The sequence below is a fragment of the Thunnus thynnus genome, chromosome 24 (assembly GCF_963924715.1).
Source record: "Thunnus thynnus chromosome 24, fThuThy2.1, whole genome shotgun sequence".
Classification (NCBI taxonomy): domain Eukaryota; kingdom Metazoa; phylum Chordata; class Actinopteri; order Scombriformes; family Scombridae; genus Thunnus; species Thunnus thynnus.
In genome coordinates, this window is record NC_089540.1 from 11,522,535 (window position 1) to 11,538,603 (window position 16,069).

General features: G+C 40.6%; 1 protein-coding gene across 7 annotated transcripts in view; it reads right to left on the reverse strand.

Moving 5' to 3' along the window:
* LOC137177060 (neural cell adhesion molecule 2-like) overlaps positions 1-16,069 on the reverse strand; it is a 432,349-nt gene that overhangs the window by 72,514 nt on the left and 343,766 nt on the right. For all 7 annotated transcript variants that reach the window (XM_067583157.1, XM_067583154.1, XM_067583159.1 and 4 more), the window contains 3 exons: positions 11,337-11,543; positions 5,632-5,775; positions 3,546-3,683 (listed from right to left, as the gene is read on the reverse strand). In XM_067583157.1, coding sequence (XP_067439258.1) covers positions 3,546-3,683; positions 5,632-5,775; positions 11,337-11,543 — 489 coding nt within the window. The remainder of the gene's footprint in view (positions 1-3,545; positions 3,684-5,631; positions 5,776-11,336; positions 11,544-16,069) is intronic.

The following is a 16,069-nucleotide window of genomic DNA, read 5'->3' on the forward strand; positions in this document are numbered from 1 at the left end:
CTCCACAGCCTGTCCCGTCTCTGCATGGCAAGCGTCGTGTCGCTGCAATAACAGGTTTTGCCTCATTGAGCAAGCTTATTGGATCTTCCTCAGAAGTGAGGTAAGTGGTGTGCTAAATTGAATGCAATTCATAGTTTTTGGGCGGAGGGTCGCGTTGCTATTACATTAGGTAGGAGAGAATTACATAGACAGAGACAATAATGCAGCTGTTCAACCGTTACAAGACGCGCGTGGCCTTAGTGAAATCACATTTCAATCACTTCAGCAGTCTCAGGTGACTCACTGTAAATGAGGACAAATGAGAAAATTAAAATGACATCCTTCGATTTTTGGGCCACAGAGGCCAAAGCCATTGCTAATTGAAATTTTCAATCACACTAAAGAATAAAGAGAATAAAAAAATCACAGCAATGGCAGCAGAGAGAGCAGGCCTGCTATATGTGTGTCAATGACGAACTTATCTGAGTCAGTGGAGCTGAACATCAGTAAGTACTATTTCAGAATCACTGATTTGACTTTGCAGATGATCGAAACACTGTAAACAAACTCTGGAACGTGTCAGCTTCATGTCAAAGTACTCTAGTGATGGGCTAAACAACAATTAGTGATCATCAACAAACTGACAGTTTACATTGTGATAATATCCTATAATATGTGCCTCCATAGCAACAACTTCAATTAGATGAGGTCAGAGGAAAAGGTATACTATGCAGGATTTGTTGATTGCGGTTTGTAAACACAACATTCAAAGTTGGTCCCTCCTCCCCCGCTCAATGACACCAGAGTGAGAGAGCAAGAGAGAGAGAGCAGTGGTTGAGTGAGGGAGGGAGTGGCGCTGGTGAGAACAAAGCAGTGAATCAGATAAATAAAATGTAATTTTCTGATTGGCGGTTACATTCTAAAGCACAAATAAACACACCCACACCTCCGCACACCTCCGCACAATTGCAGGAAGGCGCTGCATTGCTGTATTTGGTGTGAATGCACACGTTTCATCCTGTCCGCTGTGGCCTCTCTGCTCTGCGTGTGTGTAGGTCAGCCCCGCCCTCGGTCAAACAGACACAGACCTGTTCTCTTTATACATCCATGACACAGACAGAGAGCAGAGGAGAGAGACGGAGACAGCTATGTAACCTGACCTCACACCCTGCGCGCTGTTATTGGTTGGGGGTTACACAACCACTGCCCAGAGGTTGACACCCAGAAATGTCCTGAACACAACAAAATAATAAGAAAATACAGGCAGAGGGCAGAGTCTCTGCAGATATATGTACACAGGCACACACTTCTAGTGGGTCATGATGAGTGAGAGGGGTTATTTTTCTACTCTTTTCCAAACACCAATGATAGGCAAAGCTGCTGCTGTGTTGAGTATATTGAGATGAGCTAACCATGCTGGCTTATTGTACTTTTAACCTTGTTCACCTGCAGACTTGAATGCCTTGTAGGATCCAGGATGAAAAGAATGAGTGATGTTCAGTTTTCAACAACAACATAACTTGTGTATGCAGAGGAAAGTGAAAACACAATCCTTAACGCATGCTAATCTGTCGACACTGCATTAAGAGGCGTGCGTGTCTGCTTGGAATCTAAATTGCCAGTGTTAGTGTAGGTTATGTCTGCATGGCTTCCTTTAAAGCTTGATGCTTAAGACTTTTTTCACTTTCTTATTCTCAGCAGACTGCAGAAAAATAAGGACTTTGATATTATCTATAATCTTTCAAGTTTTGGGTTTACTGTTTGAATAGGTTAAAATCCACAGTCGACTGTGATAAGGTCAAGCAAATATGCCATAAAAAATACCTCTATCTGAAGTTTTCTTTTTGTTTGTTTTTTTTTTCTTTATTGTGAAACAAATATTTCTACATTTCTTAAAGAAATTCCAATGAAGATGAAGAACTTAGGAAAGAAAAGCAAGCGGGTTCCCATGTTCAAAAATACAAAATGACAGGAGAAGCACAATCTTAACTATGTGCATATATTAGCAGTGTCAACCACAAACCATTCATTCCTTCTGCTGAGATATATCTGGTCACAAGAGTGTGACTAAGAGTAAAGAACTTACCATAAAACATGGTAAATTCTCATGGAGAGAGACTCCTATTGGCTTCAGAGTTCAGATGCTCGATTCATGATTCAGCATGTTACTGGACAAGGGTATCAGGCTCTAGTCTCTAGTCTAACAAAAAGGTGCTATCCAGTTGAAACTTCCAAATTCACGTAAAATTCTAAATCTCTGGAGTGGTTTACAATTTTTCCAGTCTGTCTTAAAACAATGGTCACGTGTCCATATGAACATTGAACAAAGTTTTACTTGCTGTAATCATTCCTCCTGCTAACACTGGCCATTAAAAGATCCCTTTCCCATGTAAGTGGTGGAGGAAAAAATCCACAGTCCTCATTCTGTGCAAAAATGAATTTAAAAGTTTATATGAAGCTAATATGAAGCTTCAGCCGTCTGAGTTGGTCAGATAAAGTGGATATCTTCCAAATTTAAAGTCTTTTTAGTATATAATTCATTCATTGTGTTTCCCTGGACAGTGTTTCCCTTTTGAGCTCCAGTAGAGGGATAGTAACAAAAGGCGGAATTTGGTACTAAAAAGAGAAAGATATCCACTTTATTGGATGGGTAAACCTTCATATTAGCTTCAGATAAACCTTTAAATACATTTTTGCACAGAGGAGGACTGTGGACTTCGTCCACCATCATTTACACTGAAAGCACATTAGGAAGGAATCTTTTAATAGCCAGTATGATCAGAAAGAATAATTACAGTGAGCAAAACCTGCATTAATGTTCATTTGGGCACTTGACTGTTGTTTTAAGAAGGACTTGAAGAATTGTGAACCTATCCCTTAAAGGCCCCATAAAATGAAAAATACATTTTCTCAGTTTTAATCATGTGTCCCTGGGTTAATTGCTCATTTATCTCTTGTTATATGCCAAATAAATGTCAAAAAATCAGTATCAGGGTATTTTTACATCAAAATCCCTGTCTTTTCTCTCCCTGTAAAATGGTTTTTGATATCTCATCCTGCACTCAGGGGCATTTACAAGTTCATCCAATCAAATGTGACTTTGGGTGAGTAGCTATCCACACTGGTCATATAAAACCGCACTAAAACCATAGTAGCTAACAGAGCAATATGCAGAGAGAGAGGAAGAGATGTGTGTTTGGACAAAAACTTTGTTTTCATTTCCCAAACAATGTGGCTGATGTCTAATTCATTCATCTCTCCCTCGTCCTCCTGATCTAACAACAGGTGAGGGAGGTATATGTGGAGCCAACAGTCCTCTGCAGCTCTGTATAGCACTTAACTCTAAGCCCCACCCACTTTTTAGTGGTCCAATCAAATGCGAAGGATTTGATTTAAATCCCTCTTATAACTGTACACTGCTCAAATTTTCAGTTTCACTGATAAATACCTCACAGCACAGAAGCTAAAGACTCTAACTTCCGTTTCATGTGTCCTTCAAAGCACTGCACAGCTGTTCCCCTCAAGTCATCATGAATCTTGGCGTAAATACTCGAAAGCAAACTCACCGTTAACCACCACAGCGATGTCCACAAAATCGATCTCACCACGGGCCTCTACGCTGGCTTCACAGCGGTACACGCCCTCGTCAGCCTTGGTCACCTGATGGATCTGTAGGTTGTTGTTTGCCAGCACCTGGAACCTGCCTTCACAGCACGGGCGAAGAGGCGGAGAGAGAAAGAGAGAGAGAGAGAGAGAGGGAAAGCCAGGCAAAGACAGAAAGAGAGAGAGCGGGAAGAGGAAACGACAAAAGAACAACAGTGTATGATAGAGAGAGAAGCGAGATAAGAAAGTTAGGAAAACAGCAGGAGAAAATTGCCATCTCCACTCCTCAGTAGTTAGACTGTCAATCTTCACTTCAGCACATTTACCTGATAAAGTCCACATAGATAAACACTTCTGCAATTACAGTTCCAAATAGTCTCCACTCTCTCCCATTGTGGCCACTCTGAGATTGGCCACGAGTGATGAGGCCTCTATCTCATTTCTCTCAAGCAAAGATATTTATAACCATGCATCGTAATTAGAGTGAAATGATAAAAAAAAAAAAAAAACTCTTCTCCGTGTTTCATCATCACTGTTGCACTGAAGATTTGAATTTCAATTAAAAAAATGTGACAGATTCAAAGGGTCACTCTTTCTAATCAGTGTTCAGGCATGCATTTTGTCTGGAAGGAGGATGGGGAAGTGGTGTAGAGAGTTGTAAATCAGGGAAGAGGAGATGAGGAAATAATGAAACCGAGTCTGCTGGTTCTTACTATTGCACCTGCTTTCTGTCAGGAAATAATATTACTGAAAGTGAATATGTCCTCTGAGTGCTTCTAAGGCTCTATCTGTCGTTTCTGTGCAAATTAAGTAGACCACCCTCCTGATATTTAACACCATTAAAGAGACTGGAAAAGGTGTGATTACAGGGGCAAGCTTTAAAAATGATATATATCCGCTTTAGATTAAACGGGACAGAGGATGACTGCTACTATAATTGTGGACTTGAGTTAACAGTTGCACATAAACACAACCATTTACTGGAATAACCTTTTTTTTTCAAAACATACAGGGTGCCGTTTTGCACTTCCTCTTATGGGAAGGAGCATCTTCGAATGTCACCATCCAACTGCTCTATAATCCATCCTTTTAGTCGCTTGTTAACATGGTTTCTGTCCAAGTTATACGCCTCCTCCAGGGCTGATGGGGGTTTCTATTCATAGAATTTGATATCCTTGTCTTATTGTGAATTCACACAAAGGAAGGAAATAGCATTTCCTAGAGAACAGTATTTTTGGCAAATTAGCGCGTCTTTTCAATGAGAGAGGATTGGGCACATCAGGATTCGGGGAGCATTTTTCTCTCACAATAATCAAGTGTATTTGGCAGGTTTACATTCAAAATGTAATCCTCCACAGATTACTGCTTACTTGCAATTTTCATTACCGCCATAATCTACTGGAATAATCAACATTAGTTACGCAGCAGTGTTGGGTAAAGTTACTCATCCAATAGTTGATACTTGCCCCACTATTAATATTGCAAAAGTTACTCTTTCATTAAAGTAACTAATTAGCACCAGTCAACCACAATCCAATTAGAAAGGAAAACACAAAAAAGTACGAAAATTACATCACAATTTCATAAACTGAAACCTAATGATGTTTTTTACAGAGAAATGCTTCAGATTTGAAATAAATGTAAACATTTGAAAAGCTGATTTTTGGGAGAATTTGAAAACTACTTTATTTACATCCATGTTTAATTGTTATCAGTCTTATTCTTTGCTGCCTTAGTTGGCACATTGCTAAATTTCTCTCCAACAAACTGCTGTATCAGTTTGGTGAAATTGCTGTGAATTGTTGGTGAAACATAATCTAATTCACCAATTAGATTATGTTATTTAAATTTTAGACTCATTTTTTTACTCTGAGAATTAAATTTTATGCCTAGAAAAAGTCCATAAATCCATTGCTTTTCTAAACTACTACCAAATAGGGTTTCACCCCGTTAACCTTCCATCAAATGAAAAAAAAAAATAATAATAACAATACAATAGGAAAAGCAATTAAAATAACTTATTTTTAAAAGCAGGTCATCAAAACTTACTGTGGTGCTCCTCGGTGATCTCCCTGTCCTGGTAGTACCACACCACCACGGGTACTGGTGAACTAATGACATCACACACCACCTCCGCCGTCTCACCATGGCGAAACTCCTGCGGTGACTGAACATCCCGAAACGTCAGCCTCTCTGCAAGATCAAACAAGATGGAGATTGAACACCTTTTTTTTTGTCCTGTGAACATTCAGAGCAGACAATTTATTGCAGGTCTGAACATCAAAAGGAAAATAAGAAAAAACTACTGTGCTTTCAGTTTTGAGACTAAATTTAGGGTTAAGGTTCGGAAGTTGTTTTTAAATAAATTTCCTTCCAATTTTCTTTCTGGGTTGCATCCCTGAAGTTGAGTGTTTATGTTTTTAAGGTAGTTTGACGGTTACAGTGTTGTGACTAAGAGTCTACAGCCGCACTGTGCACAAAGACACAGCGGTGCTTTGAGTTAAACACTATCATTATCTTGCTAACATGCTCACTGTGACAATGCTAAAATGCTGATGTTTAGCAAGTAATATTTACCAGATTCACCATCTTAGTTTAGCGTGTTAGCGTGCTGACATTTAGTAATTAGGACTTAACACAAAGTGCAGCTGAGGCTGATGGGAATGTCATTCTGGTACTGGGCAAAATTAATGGCACTTGATTTAAAGTCACAGTTTTTCCAAAGTAATTAGAATTGATCTTTTCTTTCCATCAAATAGTTCACTCGAAACTGAAAATTTCAACCTCATAGTGGTGACAGATGAAAAGACAGTTAAATTCACCCTGTAGGGACCATGAATGTCTCTACAAAATTGTACAGCAATCCATATAAAAGTTATATATAACATTTTATTGAATAATTGACAAGTTTGACCTGCTGTAGGCATTGAAGGAAAAGTTCACCAAAGTTATTGGGATACACTGTCTAGAAACCATGGATGTCCATAAAAAAATTTGATGGCAATCCATCCAATTGTCACTGGTCTAAAGTGGTGGACTAACAGACATCAAGTATTTTGGAAACATTCATATGAAAACAACGTGTGCATTGGAAATGGATGGGTGGCTTTCACTCACATAATCACATAAAACAAAAGTTAATCCCGCTTTGACTGTTTTCTGGGACTCAGATAAGGCGATTCGGATGAAGCAGCACAGGAGACAGAAGGGTGGCTGTTTTTACTTGCTGCCAGTCACAACCATGACAAAAAAAAAATCCTGCAGCTTTTCTGTTTGCAGAATTAGACAAGAACACAGGCAGCCTTTGAGTCACTCTATCTTGGTTTCAGGAACACTTCAATAATAGATCCCACTGTGTGCCGGTTTGAAGCTGTGTCCTCCCCTCTTGACAAACATTTGGTGTTTTTGACAAATTGCTTTTGTGAGGACATTGTTCTTGGACCAGTATTTCTCCACAAACAGCACGTGATTCATCTCCGAAACCCTTCTCTTGTTCGGATAGCTGGCTTTACTCTGTGCCGGGGCTGGCACCACTAGCGCTGCAACCACCTACTATCATCTGCGTGCTGTATTGTGAAGGTGTGAATAAATCAATGACAGCTCTCCTATCAGTCCCTTCCGTTAGTGAGGTTTCAGTATTAGCATTTTGCTGTGTGATTTATGCCAGGCTGCTCCCTAAAATGAGCTTTCTCTCCCCGAGTGCACCCTCCGCCTGCGAACGTGTCTGGCATCTCAGTGTCTTCATTAACTTCAAGGATGCCTTCGTGTGTTTTTGTCATTCATTGGGTTGCTTTCTTATCAATTTCTCACTTCTTGTTCTTTTTATTTCCAGAATCTGTTGCTCTTTCACTCTCCTCGTCTCTCTTAGGTTCGAACGCTTCTGCTGTCACTTGTTCCTTCTGTTTGTATCCACTTTCTGTCTCTTTTGTAGTCACACTGCTCTACAAGAGAATCGGTAAGGGAAACATCCTCTCCCTAGTAACACTCTACTGCACACTTGACACTGGCGTATTGAGAATGTACTCAGTACTCCAGAGTTTCTCTTCCGCCATTTGCCTACACATCACTGTGAGGATAACTGCTTGATACAATGATGAGCCAATTTCCCTGGACCTCTCTCAACTGGGATGCATATTTGTTCCTGTCTTTACTGGCCAGTTTTGCTGGTTTTGGAAAATGGACTCATGCAGCATTATTGCTTTGCCCATTAATAAACTGAGAGAAAATAAAAGGCTCAGACATTATACTGGCTTATTTTATTTGTATGAATTTCCTTTCACCTTGTATGCCTGCAAAAGCACCAAACTACAGCAGTAAATTCAAAGTGATTTTCAGCTATTGCCATCAATGAACTCCATGTGGGACAGCAAGAGCTTTATTTAAAAAGACAAAGTCTACACTCATGTGAGCAGCTCTGTGATGCTACACTTAGGAGTGGTGCTTAGACCTAAATGCTAATGTCACAATGACAGTATTAACAGGATTTACACATACAATGTTTACCATGGTTATCATCTTAGCTTAGCATGTAGCATGCTAAGCACAGCTGAGGGTGTTTTGCAGGAACCAAAGTATTGGACAAAGTGAAAATATGACCTAATGATGGTGTTAGATGAAAAGTTAAGTGGACACCAAAGTTATCACAATTTATCCTGAGGGGAACATGAATGTCTGTACCAAAGACATTTCACTCAAAACCACAAATGTGAGCTTCACAGTGGTGCTACAGCAAAAGTCAGGGGATCACCAAATTCATCAGGATTCATCCTCTGGGAACTGTGGATATCCGTACCAGATTTCATGACAATCTTTCCAATAGTTGTTGAGGCATTTCTCTAAAAAGCAAAAAACTTCATGGTGGCGCCAGAGGAAAAGTCAGGAGATCTCCAAAGTCAGTAGGTTTCCTCCTCTGGGGACCACTGATGTCTGTATTGCCATTCAAAATTGAAAGGCAATCCATCTAATAGGTGTGCAGGAATGTCAGTCTGAACCAAAGAGGTGCACCAACCGAGAGACAAACATTAGCCACTAGCATGGCTAAAACAGCAGGAGAACAAGCTAACAGCTTCTCTGTGTTTGTTTGAAGTTCACTGAAGTCCAGGCACCTGTTTTGGATTCCAAACTGATCTGCTCCTGAATGCAGCATGATTATAACGGGCCATCATGGAGATGTCAGCAACTACTGAGAGGATGTCAACACTTTCCATCCCACAGGTCATGAATTTCATGTAGAACATGTTGTAGCACACAGGCCAGTGCACCGCCTGAGGAGTCCTCGCCTGCTCTGGCTGCGCGCTGGCAGACTGCTGGCTGGAGCTTTAGGCAGGTTTTCATGTGCATGCTGTTCATGTAATCCACACCGAGGGCCCGAGTGAGTGACGCCCAGTTGCCATGGAAACAATGGTTTTAGGGAGCTGGTTATGTGGTGAATGAGGCGAGGGCTGAGTGGTGGCAGGTGTGATTGAGGCTGTGATGTCTCCCCTAATGGTTCGCTGGGAAAGGATGAAAAAGGCAGCAACGCAGCAGGTGATGATTTCCAGTCTGTGTGCACATGTAATTGTGTATGTGTGTGTGTGTGTGTGTGCGAAAGAGTGTCTCTTGGCATCAGCTCCCTGTACCTTGACGTTTTCTCCAATTAAACTTGGGGAATACTCCTGATCAAAGCCCAGTGTATGTGGGTATTTGGGTTATTCACATCTCAGAAATCACTTGGTTCTTATGTAATGTTTGTGTGTGTGTGTGTGTGTGTGTGTGTGTGTGTGTGTGTGTGTGCCTTTGCATGCATATCATAATGCTAATCCATTTCGTGACACGGCGCTACCTGTGAACAGAGGGTGTTGTGAGGATTAGGAAAGGTGCCTTTTCCAGCACAGGGCCACAGCCAAAATTTCAGAAATAGACTAATCCTGGTTGTAGGCGGAAGTAAATAAACCGCCATTACTGGATGGCTTGTCACTTGTAAATCCATGCAATATCACTGTAATGCATGTAAAGGATTTTGCCTTAAAACATCATCAAATTGGAATTGAAATAAAGGTTATAATCTTAAGAAAGTCAAACTTTTTATTTTTTCCAAATGTTAATAGACTGTTTCATCACCAATTTCAAAATAGTGTTTTAAGACCGAATAACTTCCACATGTACATTTGCAACCGCTGTAATGGCGGCAGCGTTAGAGAGCACAAACATAAAACAGCTGAAAGTTCTGACGAGACAAAAACAGTTTCAAATGTTATTTATTCAGTAAGCTGCTCACTTATATGTTTTGTTAAGTGTAAACTCCCAGTATGGAGAAATTTGCTGTTTTAAAGCTTTTAGAGATTTCTCCACACTGCCAGGCTGTGTTGCCAACTATTTTCAGTGTAAAGTAGCTAAAGCCTGCTGGAAAAGTCACTAGATGATGTCATGTGCTAATTTGCATATCTATGACGTCATGACATAATTACATACATAAAAGATTTTTAAAAATCTAAAGAAAATTAAGTTAAATTAAACTAAATTGACTGTAACTAGCTATATCATTAGCCATTTTTTTCAAGCAGCTCCTCGATGTGCATCTAAATCTACCTAATGCAGACTGATGTATCAACTCCAACTGAAGTATGATGAATAGAGAGAGGATCATGCACTGGAAGAAATATTTTGACTAAACAAAGTTAAGCTTAGATAGTAAAGTTAAATCATTTAGAATAAAAACAATGAGGATAAATGACTGGTCATTACGTTCACACATTCACAGCTCATTCAAGACTCTGTCTGGTTGGTGATTGGTCCACTGAACGTGCTGCTGCTCTGTTCCACCCGCTGAACAGTCAATCCAGAGAGCCACATTAGCTCTCATTCACTGAGAAATACTAGCAACTCCCTTCAAGGAGAGGAGTTAAGGTCTGTCCAAAAAGTCAGAAAAAGTTGCTTAGGGGCTCTGAGCAGTTGCTAAGTTGGCAACACTGTTGCCAAGAATACAATTATGGTTGATTAATATTAAATTTTGTTGGCCTAAACGTAGCCAAATTTGAATATATTGAGTCTAAAAATACTGCAGTCAGACAATAAAATATCCATCATGTGTTAGTTTCTTGAATTGTAGAATGTAACTCCCCAAAGGTGGTTAATACTCCCAGAAAATAGGGCCTCAGTGTCCCTGATAGTAGCTACAATCCTGGTCCTACATGCTTTTTATATTTTTGTCCAAAGCAAATCACAAGAATGAGCTGGAAAGGCGTTAAGTTGAATGTATTCCTCAAGGACACTTTTACATGACAAATGGCGGTTAATTCACTGCTCGCCGTGAGGATGAAACTAGCGATGGGACAGTGTCTGTGACCACCGAGCCCCCCCCCCCCCCCCCCGTAACATTAAGTTTTTCCCTGGAAATAGTGATGGGTCAGCAAGGCAGGTTAGCCTCGGTGCCACATCCCTCATTATGCCTGGCAGGATCCAGGTCCCATGGCATTACTAGCTGTCATTATACTTTAATCACTAGAATGAGTGTAACACACACGCTTGCACCGGCTCACACATAAAGTCAAAGGTACACATGGACCTAAAATGCACTTGCACAGACAGAGCCAACATTTCTAACAGCTTGTGGCTGGGAATATGAATAGGCTGTCTGTCCCTGCGATCAAACACTAATGCGGGAGGTTTATTCTCTTCATGTCTTCATGTCTAAATCTCCTCAGGAGGCAAACATAGAGGCTCTGCAGGTAAATGTGGAAATGTGTATGTGTGTGCACGCTATCTGTCAAGCTTACGGTAGATCTCCAGCACGACCGAGGCTTCCTCGGTGTGACCGCTGGCGTCAGTGGCCTGGCAGCGGTAGATACCCGCGTCCTCGATGATGGCGTTGTAAATGATGAGCCTGGATCGTGACGTCTCCGTGTGGAGTGCCATCCGCTTGGAGGGCATGATGCGTTCGCCCTGAGGGTTGTACCACTCCAGCCTCACCGGCTCGCCGATAGCTAGGAGCAAGGACAGAGAGAGAAACACACATAGGGAAAGCTGACTCTTTTTTTACCAGGCAGGTCATAATCATATCGTACTTTAGTTTTCTTTTTTCACATTTACATTTCTTGCTTTCATTCATACTCCCACTCACACCTGGGATCTGTCTAGAAAGGTATCAGTAATGTTGAGTATGTTTAAATGCCTGAGGACATTTATTTCCTGTGCAACAGACCGCCAGCATCTATATGTATTTTCCAAATTACTCCAATAAACTGAACCACCAACCTTGCAGTCCCAAGATCATTTCTGAAAAATATTGCATTTCCCAAGAGTGACATTCACTTGTTGCCTCTATGCATACATCATATCAGTCAACCTGAAAGATGCTCATCCATAAGCAGGTGTAGAAAGGCAAAATATGGTTTGATAACAACTTATTATGTGAGTATAAGTCTACTGCACAGGCTAAATGTTTTAGTGTAGCTTTGTTTAGCTTGTTACATTTTGCATTTTCAACCTTCATTAAAGTTGATAGGCACCAAAAACTGAGAGAGAAAGGCAGGAATATAAGCGACCTAAGCCAAGGTCTCCACAAACTGATCTATTTTTAAGATTCAGTCAGACTCATATTAAGGAAAATCTTGAGGCAAAAATAATTTGAATTCCAATTAAGACAGCCAATCATTTCCAGAATCTGAAGTAAGTTTGAGGCACTTTTGTATAATACAACAACACTTAAAATCAGCACACTGGGATAAAAAAAATGCACGGCTATGCCTCACTGAATGAAAGGATTTTATTGATTTGGGTGTGCAAACTCTTTTTGGACACATACAGCGCTGCCAGTGAATAAGTTTTTTATTTCCCTGATGTATTTGAACATGTCAGTACTATAACATTGCCGCTCGCTTTGGTCTGCTGAACAGCTGAGGACCATCCAGTGTTGTTGTTGGAACTTGTCAAGGGAACAGAAATGACATGATTATGTCATAATCTTGGATTTACATAGCTAATAAGCCTGTAAAGGAATAGGGACATATGTAGGCTGTAAATTCCACTCTCATTTCCCGAGAATATGCACATATACAAACACACAGACACTAAACACAGAAACAAATGGTAGGCCTAATCAAAAGCTAAGTTGCACCCTGATTAAAACAGTGTCCATATGTAGCCTATGAAACATGAACTCATCTGGCTACTGGTAGAGATGATAGCACCATCTGCAAGCAGCAGGTGCCCTTTGCCTGTAAATTCTGCTGATAAAAGTGTCAGTGTGGAGGGCCATTACTTGGCCTATCAATCAGCCAAAGCCTCCAACACTAGAGGAGATGGACCGAGACAGGTCGCTGGATTTAATTAAGGAAACAAAAGAAACTGGAGTATCAAACTGAAGCAATACGAGTTTGTGACACAAGTGTCTTGTTTAGGAAAATGGCAACCCCAGAGCGAGTGAGCAGAAAGCAGGCAGTCTGAAGCTCTCTTTTCACTCTGCAACTATCAGCAAGATGCCCTTGAGCAAAGCTTTTAACCTCCAGCTGCTCAGCAGCCAGCAGCACATGGTTGTGTCGGTTCATGTCAACAGCTCCCAGGTATAATAGACCATTTTTACAGCAGACACTTTGCCTCTTCAAAGCAGGAAATGCACAAATGAAATTAATACCATTGAAATGGCTTACTGGGACAATTAACGCAATACAGCCATTGCTAATGTTATTATTTACATCTGTGCTTTTCCTGCTTTGACAAGACAAAACGTCTACTGTGAAAATGATCCATTGTGAGGAGACGGCTTGGTGTGGGCTCGGCAAGATTTAGCTGAAAAACGTCATGTCTGTTCAGAATGTACAGTTTTAATGTAAAATTTATGTTAACAGCATATAACATCAATATAATGATCTCTCAGTTTGATAGTGTACTGTCATCTAAAGGCAAATGATGACAAATTAGCTGATTTGTCTCCTGTCTCACTTTGCATCATAGAAAACCATGCAGACCGCAACTCACAACCCAGCACGCTAACACTGATCATCATCACTGTGTTTCCAGCAACCATCAGCATCATATCCTTGGCATGTGTTTCTGCTGCTCGTTAGTTTCGAGGCCAACAAATCTGATGAGGCAATCAAGCACGAGCATTGCTGAAAATCATATTACAGTACAAGTGATTCCCCCCCCCCCCCCACTCCTCACTCTGCCTTCCTTCACACGTGGCTTCCCTCTGGAGCGTCCTGGTTCATGTGGGTACTTGTGGGGAACAGATAAGCGTCTCTTTATACCTGTTAGCGTTACAACGTTATCACCTCTTACCATTTTACAGTCTGTTGACAACAGAGACAGCTAAACATGTTAAAGTTGATGCAGCTAGCATGGTGACAGGCCATTTGCTTCACAGATGATTGGAGAAGACAGGAGTGTGTAGCATGCCGCCCTGTTTTTCACGCTCAGCTCTGCCCCCCCTCTGCGTATTTACAACTGTAGCTGATGGAAATTTCTGTCAGGCCACTCTAAAAACCTACATAAGCTCTGGCATTATTACTGATTCTTGCACAATGAATTATGCCTCTGACGGTAGATCAGTTTTCTAGGTGCTGGAGACATGTCTACACTGCAACACACTGATTGGTAGTCTGCTTATGTTAACCATGTTAACCATACGCATGGAAATAAGACTTTAAACAAGGCCAGGACAAGCTTCAAAGCTTTGTATCTGGAAGGTGTCTCAGACAAAGTTTATGATCCTCCTAAGCAGTGAGGGAGCAATATAAAGCAACTGAAATATTGAAACAATCTCAGCCTCCTGCACAAGGCAGATTATTGACTAGACGTGCCCCTTGGCGCCAAAATTAGCCGAGTGGAAGCCGAAACACCCCCGGGTCCCCACGGTAGCTGGCACTGGAGCCATGGTAGTAATTGATTTAGGTCTCCAGGGAAGTTGATAACAGGGGAGAAACAAGAGCTGAGCAGAAAAGGAAGGAAGAGAGCATCTAACTGGTCAGCATGATGTCAAAATTACCACTCATATCTTTCTGTCTCTGTCTACTCTGTAATGTCTGGCCAATGGGTAAACAACTGGGATGAGTGATGTCACATGGATCGGCCATACTCTCGTTAGACATCTGAAGAAACGCTCTTGGATCTTGTTTCATTATTGAGGCAGCTTTTGAAGCCGCTTCTGTTTTGTTTCAGCAGCCAACGGGTGTTCTGGCTCGCTGCCACTGCAGTCATAGGGGAGGTTAAACACACACCTAAATACTACTTTATCCACCTCCATGTTTGTCACGCCATGAGCCCAGGTTCATTCAACCTGACTGGAGACACATTTTACATCAGATAAAGAAAGTGTTTCCCAACATAAGCTCAAACTGACCATTTTAAACCGAATGTAAAGATTGGTACATGAAGAAAACTTTTTTTTTTAAACATTTTTTAAAATCATTTGCTTGTTTTCCATGATGTGTCACATTTTCTTGGAAGTTTTTGCTGACATTGTTGTCTTGATGAGTTCAATGAATATGAACTGCAGTTATGACTTTGGATTTCTATAAACTGCATGTTGTTCATTCAATAATATAGAAACAGGTGACAAAATAAAGGGAAAACCTGAATGAGTGTAGAGATATAACATATATATATATATATATATATCCTTCCATACAGGCCACATCTAAATCTATAACTTAACACCTTTAGGAGATATTGGAGCAATGTATTAGTGCTCTCCACCACCACCATCAAAACACCAAATTAAGGACTATAGTTTAGACACTTGGCCAATCAATGACTAAGATAACTTAAGCTGTTTGGGAGGCTTGTGGTGGTCCAAGACCTATGAACTTTTGTTTTGGTTTTTCCATTAATGTTTGACCAATCTATATATTTCTTAGTACTATTTGAGGTTATGGCCATTTGCTACACAACTGCAGCCCAAAACAAAAGTTACATTAACTACATATTTGGTCAAGGTCAGAATCTGACTTTCTGATGCCTATTTTCATATTAATATATACTGGAGTATAATTTCTGTGAAAACAAAAATTTGCACTACAAAATATAAAATGGAGCCAGATGGAGTGGGTGAGATAACCAAGGCTAGCCTTAGCAAAAGCTCAAAACTAAATCCACTCATTGATGTCATCTGTCACTGAAAAAAATACATTTTTATGAACTGACATCTTGGTAGCTTGTTATTCCACAGACCTGAATGAGGCCATATCTAAATCCAATCATGATGGACAACAAAATCTGAGCTAAACTCCTGCTAAAGGTAACTATCTTAGCACCATAACTGCAATCTCGGCTATGCCATTTGATGCAGTTAAGCTACCATTATATCACATATTTATTAATAGGAAGCATAAAAGGGTGTAAAGCAAAGGCATTATATATGCTCTGTAATACAGCCAAGGTGAAAACTTTAAACCCTTTGATTTCTTAACTTCACTGCTTCTGTTAGTCTGCCTTTGTAAGGCAGTAAAGAAGGAACATAGTTTTACCTTTATGCACAAAACCAGACTAAGTGCACTCATGTAATACAGCT